The sequence below is a fragment of the Danio rerio genome, chromosome 5, assembly GCF_049306965.1.
Source record: "Danio rerio strain Tuebingen ecotype United States chromosome 5, GRCz12tu, whole genome shotgun sequence".
Classification (NCBI taxonomy): domain Eukaryota; kingdom Metazoa; phylum Chordata; class Actinopteri; order Cypriniformes; family Danionidae; genus Danio; species Danio rerio.
The window spans coordinates 64,516,968-64,536,413 of record NC_133180.1 but is presented as its reverse complement, the minus strand read 5'-3'; the positions used below and the strand labels follow the sequence as shown (position 1 = coordinate 64,536,413).

The 19,446-nt window shown below is 36.8% G+C and overlaps 2 protein-coding genes across 2 annotated transcripts; both read right to left on the bottom strand.

Annotated features, from left to right (window-relative positions):
• Window positions 1-284: 284 nt before the first annotated feature.
• Window positions 285-5,747, bottom strand: foxr1 (forkhead box R1). Its single transcript, NM_001103124.1, is given in 6 exon segments — window positions 285-536; window positions 704-936; window positions 1,952-2,220; window positions 4,455-4,663; window positions 5,396-5,500; window positions 5,580-5,747. Coding segments are annotated over 6 exon segments (966 nt in total). The 5' UTR covers window positions 5,701-5,747; the 3' UTR covers window positions 285-507.
• Window positions 5,748-7,855: 2,108 nt separating this feature from the next.
• Window positions 7,856-16,988, bottom strand: upk2 (uroplakin 2). Its single transcript, NM_001135982.1, is given in 5 exon segments — window positions 7,856-8,018; window positions 8,111-8,169; window positions 16,352-16,436; window positions 16,527-16,676; window positions 16,960-16,988. Coding segments are annotated over 4 exon segments (354 nt in total). The 5' UTR covers window positions 16,600-16,676; window positions 16,960-16,988; the 3' UTR covers window positions 7,856-7,881.
• Window positions 16,989-19,446: the final 2,458 nt, after the last annotated feature.

Genomic DNA, 19,446 nt, shown 5'->3' with positions numbered 1-19,446 from the left:
CTTAAACACTACCTTCAAACAGCGCATCTACATTCCACACACACACACACACACACACACACACACACACACACACACACAAGCTTTTGGAAATCATTATATCTGGTTTGATGCTCTGGAAAAATATTATTATTATCAGCAATAACTAAATCAAAAGTGACAGAAACAACAGGTATAAAAGTTAAAGACACTAAATCCTAAGAACACATTAATAAAACACACACATATGCACATAGACCACTCCTTTTTGGCTACATTAACAAAACACAAACTACAATAACATGTTGATGCATTTATATTTATTTTATAAGGCATTTAAATCACAGAGGAAATGAAAACAGACACAAAAAAAAATTACATAACAATAATAGTAATAATAATAATAATAATAATAATAATAATAATAATAATAATAATAGAGGAAAAGATGCAAACATTCACAAGCTTGTGAAGGGGAAAAAAACGTTGGCAGGTTCAGTTCTCCAGCCTGATGATGTGATTGGTGGATCACAGCTCTAACAAGGCTGGAATCATATCTGTAAGACAGAGATTGTGTGTAGAGTGAAATGAGTTCAGCATCAGCTGTGTGCTTGTGTGTGTGTGTGTGTGTGTGTGTGTGTGTGTGTGTGTGTGTGTGTGTGTGTGTGTGTGTGTGTGTGTGTGTGTGTGTGTGTGTGTGTGTGTGTGTTTGCTAAAGACTGACCGGGGTAGTTCATACTCCTCCTGAGTAACCTAAAGGAGTCCTCAGTCAGAGTGTGGATCTCGTCTCTCAGTCTCTGCCGGCCATCCAGCGTCAGGTGCCACAGACAGGACTTCCTCTTTCCATCTCCAGAGACCTGCTGCGGTGTCTTCTTGAAGCTGTTGCTGAAGCAAAGATTATGGCGGATTGTGTTCTTCCACCCGTCCGGAGCAGTCAGAAAAAAGGGGAAGTGCTCTCTAGAAAGACAGAGCAGAAAAAAAGAATGATCAGAGGCAGGGAATTAATTGGTGATTTTTTTTTATAACAATTTTTTGTGTTTTTACACTGTATTAAAAATGAAATTTAAATAAATGATGATTAAAACTATTTATGCACACCCACAACTTGTACAACTGTTACATTTTATCTGTATTGATTGTTTAATTCATATGAATTGTATTTTATATTCATTTACTTACCTATTTAAATATTAGTATAGTAATAATATCCTATTTTAATATATTAGTATAGTAATAGTATTATATTTAAATAATAATTAATATAAAATAAGACCAAATACATTTCTCAACTATCCTACAAATAAGGTTAAATAATAATTTAATAATAATAATAATAATAATAATAATAATAAATATTATTAAAAATACAAAGTTATTTATTTTTAAAGTATGTTTGTCCTCCTTTAAAAAAGTATTATGAAACGGAATTGTTTTATTTGAATTAAAATTAACCAAACATTTGGTTTTAATTATTATAATAATTTTATTAAATATATTAACATAAATATAAAAAAACATAAATAAAGTAAAATCCAAAGTGAATTTATTAATTATAATGTACACATTTCATTCTTTTCAAAAGATTGAGTTTTTATTTTATTATAATATGAAACATTATAATAAATATTAAATATTGTAATATTATATTATATTAATTGGGGGACCAGTTAAAATGCTTAAATGGCAAATTATTTTTAAATAAATAAATAAAAGAACAAACAATTGAATAAACTACAACAACAACATATTTTACAAATTAGAAATAATAATAAATTGATTTAACTTAACTTTGATTATTGTTTGATTCGAATACAAATATAATAAATGATCTAAATATAAAAAACGTGAAAGGTTTTCTTCAATTATTATTCACACACACACTCCACTGTACCCTGGATCTCTGTTTAATCCCCTTAGTTTAGTGTTTATGTGTAAGCATATGTGTGTGTTTGTGTATGGAGCGCTCGGAGACCTGGTGAAGTTGTAGATCTGCTGGACGTTGAGGCTGCCGCTGCGGCTGCTGCTGAGGGCCATGGCGATGAGGATGCAGTAGTTGACAGGAGGTCGAGGCCAGACGCCGCTCTTCAGGCTCATGCTGTCCTGCAGGGCTCTCTGGAGACGTCGGCTCTGAGTCAAACCCAGCCTACGAGTGTTTGCCTTCGGGGTCCTTCCCTTACGAGTGCCCTTCACCTTCCGGCAGATTGGCACATCCACAGACGAAGCGTCATCTTCATCTGTCAGCTGAGGTGACATAGTGGGGATGCATTATAGACTAGCTACACTGTGATTCCACATAATTCCTTTATGTTGTCTTAACCAACCTATTAAGTTAGCTTGACTGCTTTTAAATGAATGGAACATAAAACAATTAAGTTGTCCTTCTTCTTTTCGGCTTAGTTCCTTTATTAATCAGTGGTTGCCACAGCGGAATGAACCGCCAACTTATCCAGCAAATGTTTTACGCAGCGGATGCCCTTCTAGCTGCAACCCGTCAATGGGAAACACCCATATACTATACAGCCAATTTAGCTTACCCAATTCACCTATACAACATGTCTTTGGTATTGTGGGGGAAACCTGGAGGAAACGCATGTGAACATAGGGAGAACATGCAAACTCCACACAGAAATGCCAACTGACCCAGCCGGGACTCGAACCAGCAACCTCCTTGCTGTGAGGTGACAGCGCTACCCACTGCGACACTACGTCCCCACATAATAATAATAATAATAATAATAATAATAATAATAATATTGATAATAATAATAAAGGGCAGTTCATTCCGCTGTGGTGACCCCTAGATGAATAAAGGGACTAAACCAAAGAAAAATAAATGAATGAATAAATGAATGAATTATAGAATTATAATATTAGAGAAACACATATATGCAAAAAAAGAAAATAAAACCAAATCAAATGAGTAAAATAAGCAAAACTAAACAATTCAAAATATAATTAAATAAAACAAATGAAATGAATAGAAATGCTAATTTCAGAAATAAAATATAATAAATAATATTATCAATAGCTAAAATATAATTATTTAAAAAATCAAACTCTAAACTCTAAATATAAAACAAAATCGAAATAAATACTAAATTTGAACTATAAAATCAAACTAAATAGAGGCAAGTGTGTAAACAAGCCTTCTAAAAAATTATACTAAATACATTTTAAAAAATCCACACTACTCATTATCTAATAAATCCATTATTTTTACAATGCAGTATTGGGCAAGTTACTGCCAAACTGTAATATTAATAGTTACTGTCAAATTAATTAGCTACTTTACAAAATTACAGTCTCGGAATAATGTAAAATAAATAAATAAATAAATATAAGCTTTTTGTCAGTGAACGAGTGTAATGTAGTGATGGCTGTGTTTACGGTTTCACCGCACAGTAACATTTATTCAGCATCGAGGGTGATTTGAAACCTGTATTTTCTTTATTGTTTGCAACTGAAAGAATGGATTGTTAAAAGTATTAAGTTGAAAGAAAGATTGTATTATTTATTGAGATTATTTGATTTAATCTCCAAAACATAATATCAACATGACCTTATTTTCTGGGGGGTAAACAATTATGTGGAATGAAAATATGTGCAACTACAATTCAATCCTTATCATGTTTTAAAAGAATACCTAGTGGTATCATTTTATTTCACTTTAAAGTATTTTACTTCATCCTTGACACAATCTGCATAAAACAAAACTTTAAACTGATCTAACCTTTTTACAAACAAAATTGAAAATGTACAACTTACTTATAAAAATTAGTACCAAACCATTAAATAAAGCTGTAATGATAAAAACAATAACTAACATAAAGCCTGGCAAGTTAAATAATTATGATTTATTATTAAAATATTTTAAACATGGTTTACTTGTGATTTATTGATTTGCAGTTGAAGTCAAAATTATTAGCCCTCCTGAATTATCAGTCCCTCTGTTTATTTTTCCCCCAGTTTCTGTTTAATGGAAAGATTTTTTTTCAACATTTCTAAACATAATAGTTTTAATAACTCATTTCTAATAACGTGATTTTTTGCATCTTTGCCATGATGACAGTAAATAATATTTTTCAAGACACTTCTATTCCAACGCACGTGCAATTTAAAGGTTAATAAGTTTAACTAGGCAAATTAGGGTAATTAGGCAAGCCACAATGATTTTTTCTGTAGAAAGAAAAAAAGATTGCTTAAGGGAGCAAATAATATAGACCTTAAAATAGCTTAAAAACCCATTAAAAACTGCTTTCATCCTAGCTGAAATAAAACAAATAAGACTTTCTACAGAGGAAAAAATATTATCGAAAATACTGTTTTTAATTCTTTGCTCTGTCCAATTTTAATGTGGAAATATTTAAAGAAAAAGACATTTACAGGAGGCAAATCATTTTTAATTCAGCTATATGGTTATTTCAAGAAGCTGATTTTATGGAGTTCTGGGTGTGTTTGTGCATTTAAAAACACACCTGGTATTCGCTGGAGACAGAGGTGTCCTGCACAGACTCATTCAGACAGGTCTCGTCAGGCAGCAGCGGCGGGTCGGAAACAGGTGTGCTGCTTCTTGGCACTGCTGGTTTTGGTGGGGTTGTCATTTTTGGTAGGTTACTAGGGTATTTTATGGGGCAAGCTAAACTAGGATTCACCATCAACCATAGATTTGGCTGGATTTCAGGATCTTTAGAGGACAAAAATGGCAAGAAACAATGAAAATACAATGTTTGAAGTGCACAGTAACAAGATGTTTAGGGGGATTAAACAAAACTAGAAAATGTGCAAACAGCATTCTTATATTCTTTCTTAGAGAATCCAGTGCGATTTTACAGGATAATTTGTAATTCTTGAAGGCCTAAAACAGAGTTTTATACATATAGTTTATAGTTTACAGCTAACCAAAATATTTACAAATGATAAAAATAAAATAGGAAACAACAACAACAAAACTAAATAAATGAAATACATAAATATAACACAACTAAATAAGTATAAAAATAAACTAAAGTTAATTAATACAATTTAAAACCATATTATTACATATACAAAAAAATAAAGCATTTAAACAATAACTGATTTTTTTAAGTAATATATTTATAAAGCTCGTTTCAAACTAAATGACCAAAATAAAAACACTCAAATAAAAGCTAAAATATATAAATAGAATTCAAATAGAAACAAACAAATTGAACACTCACAGATTAAATTCACTACAAAATATAGAAACTTTCAAAGAAAAATTAAATATTTATTAATTAAAAGCCTAAATAAATAAACAATCTTCGTAAGTGAACCATCATATTTGCGCCTCATTATAAAAATTAAATCCTCTGACATAAGGAAGAAATTGCTTTGGGTGATTTGTGTATGATAAACTGCAGAGGTGGTGCAGTGATTTTAGCCAACAGACACACACCTCTGTGGGGGAGTTCGAGGCTCCTGTGCGCGGCTGGTAAAGAGGATCTTCTCGAGATTCTGGCGTAATGCCACTGCGCCAAATACTGGTCAGTCCGCTTCTCATCTGACAAGGCCACACACTTCATTCAGACAACTGGAAATCACACACACTTCTAACGCAATCACTCAATGGGTTAATTTACCGTGGTAAAATTGATCGGTCGTCGTCGTCAGCTTTATTTCCTCATTCATATCCCAGTCGTGTAAGCCGCTGGTTAAATGAAGTTCGAGAAACTTGCTTTTAGACTGAAGTTGTAAAAACATTTTATCGACTATGAAAAAACATTCAGCAAAACGTTCGCTAACTTATAATCTCTTTTATCCAACGATATATGGTTATTATAGTATTAAGAAAGATATGCGATGTTGTGGTTAATTTCCACAGGTGGTAATCATTAAGCTTCATTAGGATTCAACAGTATTCGACAAGCTTTCGCTGATCACAACGATTCAAAAATTTCTCATAGTGTTTGTAAGATGTTTTTTTGTATTATTATTTTTGGATTATTTTAGTACTAGGTGTGTTATAAAACGACCAGCTTTTTTGTGGTGATTTGCACTGGTTTTGCCTACTCCTAAGAGTTAGAAAACATGGCAAAATGTAACTCGTCATGAAGCCGATTCGCATGGTCCATATTACTCTTTTAGAAAACAATGGCAGCTTTAAAAATCTTTGGCAGCTTAACTTGTTGCCTTGTTTTTAGGCAGTGCCTTTGCAGGCAGCATGAAGGCACCAGGCTCAAACTGATTTTAGACAGACTTCTGAGGCAGCATAACTCAGGTCAGATTGCATTTTTTTTACTGAGTTTTTGTGGTACAGCAAAAAGTTAAGACTTTATTTTACAAAGATTGAAAGCATAATACGTTATGGATTTACTGCCTGGTATGGAAATAGTTCAATCTAAAGCCAATCTTTGAAGGTTTGGTGGTTTTGAAGTCAGCAATGAGAATCATTGGGAAAAGGTAATCATTGGAATTGTCCTATGAGCTATCAATTCTTGATGAAACTATTCAAATGTTATTTGTCAGTTAGACTTTTAAATATGTAATATTTGTGTTGATTAAATGTTTGTGTCGTCTGTTTTTGTTCGGTGTATGCAAATGTGGGCCTAGGGTCCAAGACAAATTTCCCCATTGGGGACAATAAAACGTGTAAACAAACAAACAAACAAACAAACTAACAATACAATTTAATTATGTTCTTTTCAGCTGTAGAGACTTTCGTGATAACTAAGGGAATATATTCTCACTACAAAACTAATTACAGCTACTAATTATTACTACTAATTTTTAGGTCAACTGTCAGAAAAGATCAAACTTTATTTTGATGGTTCGTTTGTTGAATTTAAGTTACATTGCATTTACATGCCAACTAATTCTCAATAGATTATAATTAAACTGTTAGGTTGGGGTTAGGGTTAGTGTATGTTGACATGTACTTGCAAAGTTTCTTATAGCCAGTTAAATGTGTGTTGAAGGATCGTTATCAACAGATATTAGGCATACAGTCTACTAATACTCAAATGGACAATCAAAATAAAGTGTTACCGAAAAGAAATTCACTGGATTGTGGGATATGAAAAGCAGTGAAGGACATATGATAACTTCTAAATTCAATCAAAAGAAAAAAGCTCCAGTGATTTAAGTGGTGCAGTATTTGGATTCTGACCCTTTATTGACGCCTTCCTCCCTTTGAATGCTGTCTCTGAAGGCAAAGTATTTAATGTAATCAATGAGCAAGTTTTTTTTTTTTTTTTTCTCGTTGCTATATATTTTTAGCTGAAAGAGTAAAAAAAAAAATACTCTGTGTGGGTTCATAAAAGATTTGGAGCCCTGCTGCATGAAATCAAAGTCATAATCTCTATATTTAAAACTTAATTGGATTGTGTCCCTTTTCGCTGAACGACTTCTAACTGAATGTGCTGGAAATTTGACTTTATATTTTCCTCACTACCTGCATCTCTTTGTTTTACACCAGTGTTTCTCAATGTGGGTCCTCATGCCCAGGATTGAGAACCTTTGTTTTACACAAATGCTATTTTTCTAGTTAGCAGACAAACAACATTTTTTGTGACCTGTAAAAATGATGAAAATGACTTGTGAAACTCACTAATTTTTTAAGCTTTGTGTTGTATATACCATGATTTACCTACAATAGCCATATTTTTAATGTAAAACCATGATTTCTTTAAATAAACTGTCTCTCCTGTACAGATAAACTTTTCAGTTCAAATTATTTTGCCAGTTATGGCATAGAAATGCATTTATGTGTAAAAAAAAACAAGTCTTGAAATCTATATCAAACAACATGATTTATTTAATTAAAATGTGTCGCAGCATTAGAATTCTGTGGTTGTCCTGTCTCTGAGATTTCAGTTTATTTGAAATACATGTCTATTCTTAAAAAAAAAGAAATAACTTGATAAAATATTGATCATGTTCAGCTCAGCCAGAGAAGAAGAAGAAGACGAGAATAATGCCAACCAGGAGGAACACCATGGCCAGAGACAGGATGACAGTGATCACCACCATTGCTCCACTGCGTGCCCGAAGACCAGTGTCAATCTGCTGGTAATCATTGACTGAAAAAAAAAAAGACTAATTAAATTACTATCATAGGCCTATATTACAAGACACTTATTTAAAATCTTTTTTATTAATGCAAAGCCCTTACCATTGGTAGTTGTATTAGTCAAAACTGAGCTTGTGTCATTTCCAATTTTATAAGACATGCTGAAGGAGAATAACATTTGAGTTTATTGGTTAATCTTCAAGTAACTGCTCTGATATAATGAGACAAACAGATATAAACAGATATAAATCTCATATGGGTTTTTATACTAATGTTTTTTTAAATAGTGGATCCCTATAAAGTCTCCATAGAAGCTAGTTTCTATCTATTTTTAAGCTTTGAAATTGTGAGAAAAATAAATTCCAGAAACAACTATACACTCACAGTTCTGACTTTTGCCTAATATAAATGTATATCTATATTTATCTATAGAGTTTGTCATATTAATATTTTTTAAAACATAGAATCAAAATTGCAACAAAACATTTGTTGCCAGAAAGTTTATGAAAGCCCACATCATTTTCTAAAAACAACGATACACATAAAAATGCCAAATTAAAATAAAAATATATACACACTTGTAAAAAATAGTTGCAGTCCTGACTATTTCTAATAATTCTAAGTTTTATATCTAGTGCAAGGGTGTCCAAACTCTGTCCTGGAGGGCCAGTGTCCAACATATTTTAGTTACAACCTCAATTAAACACACCTGAACCAGCTAATCAAGCTCTTCCTTGGTATACTAAAACTTCCAGGTCAGTGTGTTGAAGGAAGTTGGAGCTAAGCTATGCAGGATACCGGCCCTCCAGGACCAAGATTGGACACCCCTGCTCTAGCGACTGTGATTTCATATTTCACAATATCTCTGACAGTTTGTCTTGTAAGTCTGACTCACAATTCTCATGATATTTCAGTATATAGAATCAGAATAGATTCACAATTATGACTCTTTCAGTTTATATCTCACAAATGATACTTTTTAAAACAAATATGCATTAACGCTGTGTTTTCCCTCCAATTCTGCCTTTTCTTTAAGTTGTAAGTTCACGTGTTAATGTTAATTTATGCATTTGCTCTGAATTGAATGAAACTTGTGAATTCTAAGAATTGTCAACGTCCAGGTTTGAGATAATTTAAGCTACCTGTATTTTTAAATGTCTTATACTCAGGGATGGCAGTATTTATGATACATGTATTTGAAATAGTTATTTTAAATGCAAAATAGTATTTTGTAATTTAGATTTGATGGGGTTAATGAAAGTGGGTTAATATTTTGTAATAAAATTAGTAGTGGGCCGTTATCAGCGTTACCGTGCTGTGTTAACTCGAGACTTATCGCGGGATTAAAAAAAAAAATCTATTTTATTCGTTAATCTATTCTCAAAGTTCGGTTCGGAGCTGGGTCTATTCTATGCAAGCTATGATGACTTTCACCTTGATATTTTAGCACGGATGTATACCTGATCGGTGAGCCGTCTAACAAAAAAAAGTGTCCTTCTGAATCAAATCAGCAAGATGTCCTTCTGGATCTTTCACTTACTTCTGACTTTGTTTACATGGACATCTGTTATCTAGTTATTTGCCTTATTGGCAATTATATAATTAAGGTGTTTACGTGAAGTGCTTTCATGTAAGAGTTTCCTGTCATTTTGGCTGACTTAACTACAGTTTAGCAGTTTCACTTTAACTCATGAACATTTCATTCATGCCCTGTGACAAACTTGGGTATTAGACGCAATGAGGAGTAAGGTAAGGACTGGTGAGAGTGTTATGGAATTTAATAACACGTCAAATGGAAAGAAAAAAACTTCTGCATTTCGCGTTTTTGTGCGGTCCTTTACTGACAGCCGCATGTATGGATCTTGTTGGAAAATACAGTGAAAACTCCTACATGACGGTACTAGTATGACTGCGGTGTTTACTTTAATAATGTCACTATACTATATGCCCACTCCACATCTTAATTCCATTTCTGTTTAGTTCAGTTTTGACTTTAGTTATCAAAAATCGCTGTTTTGAGCTTATGTAGGCCTACAGTTTAAAATTAATGTTTAAATGAATAAACCGTTAGTAAAAACAAGTACATCTTATTGAACATCCCCAATTATCATAGTAGAACAGTTTCTCAAGCAATTTGTGATGCATTTTGGAAACAGGAGATGAGCCCCTGTCCTAATGCGGCACCAGGCACACATATTCTTAATGCCTTTTGCAGAATTTAAATGAGCCATTTTAATCTAGATTAATGTAGATTAATTTCAAGATTACAGTGAGATTCATCTAGATTTAAAACATTATCAATACCCACCTATAATCAAAATACTTTAGTGTCTTGTATTTTTGTATTTTGAAAATAATGGAAATACTGGAAAATAATGGAAAATACTTTGTAAGAAGTCTACATGATGACAAATACTGTATGCGGCCTCTAATTGGAGCTTTTTCAGTTATTTGCCAAGAATTAGATCAAAACAGAAAATTGATTTATATTAAAGAAGGTGGATAATGCTTAGACTATGGAAGGAAATTATGCATCACATCATGGCGATACTTACAATAATTCACAGCTGTTTAAATTGGCAGTGGTATAGTCAATAAAGAGGAAATCTGCCTAAAGGTGTTAAAGGGACTATGTATGATGCACTAATATTTAATAATACAGCAATTTAGTCTATACAGACTAGTCAGACTCCGGTTATATAGCATGAGCAGGATATATATGAAGAGTTTATTTACAAAAAGTGATAACTCAATTTTTTGTACTTTTGAGATTCCATGTTTTTATGTTGAGGGAAGTAAACAAAACAAAGGTGCATACTCATCCTGTGTTTAACTGCCGCCACCACAACAATGATATACTACTGTGTTTGATGTGAGTTTGCACACGCACAACATCTCTGTGCTATTTGTTATTAAACTGTGTTTAATAAAAATACTGCAAATGGATCCCTCTGTGTCAGCCACTTCACTACAGAAGACTTCGCCAGACATGGATCCCGCAGCCCTGCAGGTCCTTTCCAACGAACTCACAACCCAAGCTCAAGTTCTAGCGACCCACCAGCAACAGCTTGCTCATCTCACGCAGCTAACGGAGGAACTTGTGAGTACCATGCGAAATTTGAAAGTTTTTACCCCAGCGCAACCCACCGCCAGTTAATCAACTCATCAACCTCCGGTAACCTTTACTCCTCATCATACCAGTCCCCGTCTGGCATTCCCTGACAAGTTCTATGGTAACCCTTCCAATTGTAAAGGTTTTTTGCTCCAGGGCAAGCTGTTTGTCGCACAACAACCCCATATTTTTACTGATGAAAACAGCAAGATCGCCTTTGTTTGCTCGTTGCTCTCTGGAAAAGCCCTGGATTGGGCTACTGCAGTCTGGCCGAATAACACCCCCACTTTCCCAACATTCAAAGAGTTTCTCCAGCGATTTTGTGTGGTCTTCGATCATCCCGAGGGAGGTCGAAACGCAGGCGAAGAATTCTTATCTATCCAGCAAAATTATCAACCAGCGGCGGAGTACAGTCCTCAATTTTCACACTTTGGCTGCACAAATTGGCTGGGCTGACGATCCTTTAAAGACTCTCTACCGCATAGCATTGAACCCTGAATTACAGACCGAATTAGCGTGCAGAGATGATGGCAAATCACTCGACCAACTTATTAAACTTTCAATCAGGCTGGATAATCTGCTTCGCACCCAAAAACACTCACCTGTCGCTCTCTCCTGTCCCAGCCAGGAATCCACTCCAGTTTCCTCCAGTTCAGGTGAACCCATGCAACTGGGTCGAGCCCATCTGTCCCCGGAAGAGCGTGAGAGATGCATTAAGAGTAACCTCTGCCTGTATTGCGGTCTTGGTGGTCATACGAAGCTCAAATGTCCAATAAGCCTCCTTCCAAACCAGAATCGGTTAGTGCAACCTCAGTTCTTGCCATTAATAAAAGCGCTATGGTTGTCCACATTGTGATATGTTACAGGAACACCAATATTAACACTGTCGTCTTAGTTGACTCAGCTTCATGGATGAGGCTTTCGCTCACAATAACAACATCCCACTAACTTCCTGTGATTTTTACCCCTAGCAGTCACGGCAGTAGCCGACGCCCCCTAGGGGATGGAAAGATCACTTACCGCACAGTTCCTCTATCATTACAAACTGGCTCTCTTCATAAGGAAGAATTGGATCTGCTAGTCACCAAATCCCCGCAACATCCCATTATTCTTGGTTTACCGTGGCTGCAGGCACATAACCCATTCATTTCATGGAAAACTGGTGAGATCACAAAATAGAGCGATTCATGTATTGAAAATTGTTTGTGTTCTATCGTGCCTGTTCAGCTCAATAATATGGTTACCTGCCCTGATACCTCTGAGATTTCTATGATTCCCGATGAGTACAAGGCCCATGCATCGACTACAGAGGTTTGAACGAAATAACAGTGAAGTACAGGTATCCTTTGCCTCTAGTCCCTGCTGCTCTGGAACAATTACGCTCAGCCAAATACTTTACCAAGCTTGATCTTCGCAGTGCTTATAACCTCATACGCATCAGGCGGGGCGACGAGAGGAAAACCGGGTTTTCAACGACCACCGGGCACTATGAATACTGGATGATGCTCTTCGGCCTGGCAACGAGGTATTTCAGGACATGTTGAATCAATGGGTCATTGTGCATATTGATGACATTCTAGTCTACTCAGAGACGCTTGAAGACCACCATAATCACGTGCGAGCTGTCCTCCAGAGGCTAATCAAGAACCAGCTTTATGCCAAGTTATGCAAATGCGAGTTTCACCAGACGTGCACATCCTTCCTGGGGTACATAATTAGCACAGATGGAGTCGCTATGGATGAAAGCAAGGTAAATGCTGTGTTGAATTGTCCAAGATTGAAAACTGTGAAAGAGATGCATCGCTTCCTGGGATTAGCGAATTTTTATAGAAGGTTCATTCGCAACTTCAGTTCAGTAGCTGCACCACTCACCTCCCTGGTTAAATCAAGCAACCCCAGACTCAAGTGGAATCCAGATGCCGAAAGAGCATTTAATCTCCTGAAGACCCGATTATCCTCAGCACCCATCCTCTGTCACCCTGATCCAAAGCTCCCTTTCACCCTTGAAATTGACGCCTCCAATACAGGCATAGGCGCTGTATTATCTCAGAAGCAAGCCACATCCAACAAGCTTCACCCGTGTGCTTTCTTTTCCCGAAAGTTAAACTCAGCCGAAAGAAACTACGATGTAGGAAATCGAGAACTTTTGGTTATAAAGTCAGTCTGAAGAGGATCCCAAAATTGAAGATGAGCAACCCATTATACTCGACTCTATGATTTTCGCACCCATCTCTTGTGATATAGAGGCTAAAATCGCTCAATCCACAGCTGAACATCCTCTTCCGTCCAACTGTCCAGCTGATAAGGTCTTCGTCCCACCACCACTCAGGTGCAAACTAGTTGAAAAGGTTCATACTAACCCCAGTTCCGGTCATCCAGGCATCGCAGGCAACCTTGATCTCATTCTCAATCACTACTGGTGGCCCGACGTGAGAAAGGGCGTTATTAACTTTGTGAAGAATTGTACACCCGTAACATGAACAGGCACTCCCGTCAAAGTCCAGCCGGCCTTCTACAGCCTCTTGAGGTTCCCCGTCGCCCTTGGTCACACATCGCCATTGACTTTATCACCGATCTTTCCCTTTTATGGGTCACACTACCATACTCTCCGTTATCGATTGCTTTTCCAAGGCTTGCAGGCTGATCCCCATACCTAAGCTTCCCACAGCATTAGAAACCGCTGAGCTCCTATGCAACCAAGTTTTTCGATTCTATAGACTTCCAAAAGATATCGTGTCTGACAGAGGTCCCCAATTTACCTCAAGAGTATGGTCTGCATTCTTCAAAAACCTTGACGTCAATATCAGCCTAACTTCCGGCTATCATCCCAGTCCAATGGTCAGGTAGAGCGGCTGGATCAGCAAATTGGAAGATTCCTAAGAACTTACTGACATCAACATCAAGCAAATTGGTGTCGTTTTCTGATGTGGGCTGAATACGCCCAAAACTCCTTGTGGAAAGCAGCCACTGGCCTAACGCCCTTTCAAGTCATCCTAGGCTTTTAACCCCCCCTGTTCCCATGGTCTGGCGAACTATCCGAACTCCCAGCCCTCAATCACTGGTTTCAACAGTGTGAGACAACTTAGATCGCAGCCCATACACATCTCTCCCATGCTGTTCGAAGATTTAAGGAGCAGGCCAACTGTCATCGCCGCCCCAGTCCCACTTACACTCCTGGACAATGGGTTTGGCTATCCACTAAAGACCTTCGTCTTAAACTCCCCTGCAAAAAGCTCAGTCCAAGGTACGTTGGTCCATTCACGATTGATTGTCAAATTACACCTGTATCCTATAGACAAAACCTGCCTAATCAATATCGCATCTCTCCTACCTTCCATGTATCACTGCTCAAGCCAGCTGCTGGTCCAGCCGAGGTGGATAGGGAGGTGGCAGCCGGTGATCAGGGTCCCCAACCAATCATCATCGATGGAGAGGGGGCGTACCAGATCCGTGTGATCCTGAGGTCCAGACGCCAGGGGGGACATCTACAAGACCTAATCGACTGGGAGGGGTACGGCCCGGAGGAACAATCGTGGATCAACCGCAAGGACATCCTTGACCCAACTCTGCTAAGTGAGTTTCATCGTCTACATACGGAAATGCCGGCCTCTCGTCCCCGTGGTAGTTCCCGGCATCGTGACGCCCCTCACTTCAGGAGCCGTTCGCAGGAAGGGGGCTCTGTCACCGACTCGGTCCCAGTCGTTCCCCTCACTGGCCAGCAGAGGTCATCATCACCGGACTATTGACATTACGTCATCCACTTACACTGATTGCAGACACACCTGAAGCGCATCCAGTAATCACTCCCCACACACATATAAGCAGCACACACACGCTGCTTCATTGCAAAGTCTTGTTCTGCCCCAGCTAACACTACTGAGCGTTTCTCATCCTTGTCTGCCTTCCCGTTGTGATCCTGCTTCGTTTACTCACCCAGTCCTGCCTGTCGCCTGCCTTGTACTTCAGCCTGTATCACGACTTTGATCCTCGCCGCCTGCCTCTGAACTCTAGCCTGCTTACCGACTCTGATACTAGCCGCCTGCCTCTGATCCATGCCTGCATACTCATCCTGTGTTTACCTGGCGCCAGCCCAACAACGATATACTACTGTGTTTGATGCGAGTTTGCACATGCACAACATCTGTGTGCTATTTGTTATTAAACTGTGTTTAATAAAAATACTGCAAATGGATCCCTCTGTGTCAGCCACTTCGTTACACTTTCTCAGAGATGGGTTGCGGCTAGAAGGGCATCCGCTTACTGGATAAGTTGGCGGTTCATTCCGCTGTGGCGACCCTGGATTAATAAAGGGACTAAGCTGAAAAGAAAATGAATGAATGAATTTCTATAGCTCTCAAGAATCTAAAAAGAGCCGTATATTGATAAATAATACACGATAGCGGTTTTAACATTGAGTTATAAAATAGCTTGATAACAAGCAGGAAATGTTCATGGGCCAATGACATGACCACATCGAAATGGTCTATATGGAAATTACTAAAACTGGAATTTCTAGTTTTCAGAAATCATGAATTACGTTAAGTAGGCTTATTGAATAGTTCCATAAAACTAGATTTACGAAAGATTTTGTAAAAAATAAAAATGTATTAACACTTTATACATATTTTTTAAATATTTAATTTTTTAAGAGGTTGAAAAATTCTTTTACCAAGATTATATCAGTTTTCACAATGGGTGGAAACATAATCAACAGATAAAATACTACATTCTAACTTACTATCTGCGTTAAACAGGGCTTTCTGTATGTTTTTTTTTTCACAAAAAATATACCTAATAAACAAAAACAAGTAAAAAATGTGCAGATGGCTACTCATGTACAGGAGCAGAGATGAACGAGGTGGCAGAGAATCTGTTAAACTTGCTCAGAGAAAAGCTGTTGCTATCAAATTTGCTACACGTTTATCAGGAACAAGGGATTGATAGAATAGGCCTATTCATGGAAGGTTTGGGAAAAAGGTTCATGCATACTTGTAAAAGTATTTTGTAGCATTTTCATAATACAAAAATACCGAACTTTATTTAAATAAATTTGTGGCTGCTGTAATTTTAGTTTATTTTGATACACCTAAAAAGGAGGTATGTGGTATTTTATTTTAACATTTCAATGCATTTTGGCCCATCCCTGCACATATTACAGTTAATTAACCCCCCCCCCCCCCCCCCCAAACACACAAACACACACACACACACACACACATATATATTCTTACCTGTATGTTGTGCCATTTTTGAGGTTTCCCAGAAGGTACCACGACTGACTAACAGGACAAGGCTGAACGGTGAAATTCACTGTATCTGCACAACAAGCAAATCATGATGCTGTCATGAGGCTATATAACCACTGGAATATTACAAAACACAATCAGTATACAAAGTGATGCATACTGTTTAGATTGGTGGGCGCTTCTGTGTACAGCAGTAAAACACTTTGGTTTCCATAAATTGAGCAGTCAGGCATTTGGAGTAGAAAAGAGTTGGGGAATGTACTCGCCAGCACCCCATCAGTGTTGGGATTCAGCAAACTGATTGGTATTTCTAAAAAAAAAAAAAGAAATTAATAATAATAAATAAATATATCTATATCTATCTATCTATCTATCTATCTATCTATCTATCTATCTATCTATCTATCTATCTATCTATCTATCTATCTATCTATCTATCTATCTATCTATCTATCTATCTATCTATATATATATATATATATATATATATATATATATATATATATATATATATATATATAATTGTAACATGCATGCCAACATAATTTATTGCACAAATTTAGGTGATGTACAGAAAAAAATATTCTTTTTACCTGCAAAGGTTAGGGGACACAACACCCCCAAGATGAAAAGTAAGGCCAGCATTTTGTCCTTTAGAATTCCCTTGTATGAATGAAGAGTGTTCTATATGTAACTGTTGCATGGGAAATTATAAAATAACAGTAAAGCTGAAACCAGACAATCAGGAATGAACTGAATGATTGAGCCAATCACTGGGCACACATAACCGGTTTATCTAGGCGCTTATAAAATAACAGCCCTTCCCTGTGATACACCTTTGGGAGGTCCTCAATCAGGAATGTGTGCTCTAACTGACAAGGTAAATCCTTTTATATTAGGAGTAGGTGAGGAACAATGACTAAAGTTTGGCTAACATTCATGCTTTCCAAACCTATTTGACTTTCCTTCTTACTTCTTTTCTTTTTCATGTTTTTGAAACACAAATGTGCTGTCTATTTTTTAAAGAAACCATTAAAGACAAGCAGTTATGTATAAAATGTTTAATTTACATTTTATTATTCTTTGAAAACAAGATGTAAATAACCTTGGACAGGATGTAAATTTATAAACTTTTGAATTACTGTACTGTTCTGCTACTTTTTTATTCTTTCTCCTTTATATTATGTATTTGTTCCCGTTCTCATTTTAAAACACATTATGCTATTGTACAATCTTCACTCACTCTTCAAGTTGGTTGATTACTGATATAAGCATTCATTCATTCATTCATTCATTCATTCATTCTTTCATTCTTTCATTCATTGATTCATTCATTTGTACATTCATTTGTACATTCATCGATTTTCTTGTCGGCTTATTCCACACACACATTCACACACACACTCTTACACTACGGACAATTTAGCCTACCTGTACCGCATGTCTTTTTCCACACAGAAACGCCAACTGAGCCGAGGTTCGAACCAGCGACCCAGTGACCTTCTTGCTGTGAGGCGACAGCACTACCTACTGCGCCACTGCCTCGCCAGATATAAGTATTAAAAGTGTAATTTGCAAATGATTTGGACTCTACATGTCTGTTGCCACCTACTGGACTTATTTGAAATCTAATTTAACAACCTTCCGATATTCTTCATGGCATCGTTTCATTCATTCATTCATTCATTCAATCATTCATTTTCTTGTTGGCTTAGTCCCTTTATTAATCAGGGGTCGCCACAGCGGAATGAACCACCAACTTATCTAGCACATTTTTACGCAGCGGAATCGGATGCCCTTCCAGCTGCAACCTATCTCTGGGAAACATCCACACACACATTCACACATGCACTCATACACTACGGACAAATTAGCCTACCCAATTCACCTGTACCGCATGTCTTTGGATTTTGGGGGAAACCGGAGCACCCGGAGGGAACCGGAGCACCCGGAGGGAACCCTCGCGAACACAGAGAGAACATGCAAACTCCACACAGAAATGCCAACTAAGCTGAGGTTCGAACCAGCAACCCAGCAACCTTCTTGCTGTGAGGCAACAGCACTACCTACTGTGCCACTGCTTCGCCATGTCCAAATCAATAAAAGTGAAAACAGAATGAAAATGGTTTACATATTATTTAGACCTTTAAGTTCTGCAGTCTGAAAATGTGGCTGGTAGAGAAAACAGACAGATTTTATGCGTCCACAACCTACAGTATGCAACTAAAGACTTTGCAACTTCTGCAAAAACACAGACGTCAACATCATCCACTTGTTTCCAACCTTTATGAATTTTTTCTTCTGCTGAACACAAATAAAATACGCAATATAAAGTAAGTATATACATGATATTTTCCACACTATGAATGTCAATAACTTAATGTTGCTTTGAGGATTATCAGTCTGTTCCTACTCCAACTGTCCTGGTTATTTTCAAGTAGTGTTTGGATATTTTGAGTTATGTGTTGTCTAAAATGCTGCTATACTGTCTACTTTTCAGGTGTTAAAAAGTATTTGAAAATTAAACTTTTAATTACAAGTACTAACTATTTTATGGATTGTCTATATAGAGAGAGAGCATGTCAATAAGCATATCTGTCACCTAAGGGTCTGGGATAATAGAGGTGAGGATCCACATCCAGTTTTATTAAGAACAGTAGTCAGGCAGGCAACGGTCAAACAGGTAGCAAACAGAAGCATAAAGGTCATCCTAAATTGTAGTCAAAAACACATATAAGATCATGTGGAAAAGAATCAATAAAAACGATAAAACAAGGCAAGGGTCAAAACACAGCTAAATAAAGCAAGGAAACCGCTTACGAGATGCTCTGAAACAAAAACAAAAAAATAAAATACTGAACAATGTGTCAATGTGAGCAGTTTATATAGTCTGTGTAATTAGTCCTTGTGCAGCTCCCAGCTCTGTGTGTGTAATCAAATGAGAACTGGAACCACTGTGTGTATGGTGCATGACAGAATTTGTAGTTTCTATTGGCCCGTTTCCACTGAGTGGTACAGTACAGTACGGGTCAGTTCGGGTCACCTTTATTGGGCTTGCATTTCCACTGCTAAAAGGGTAC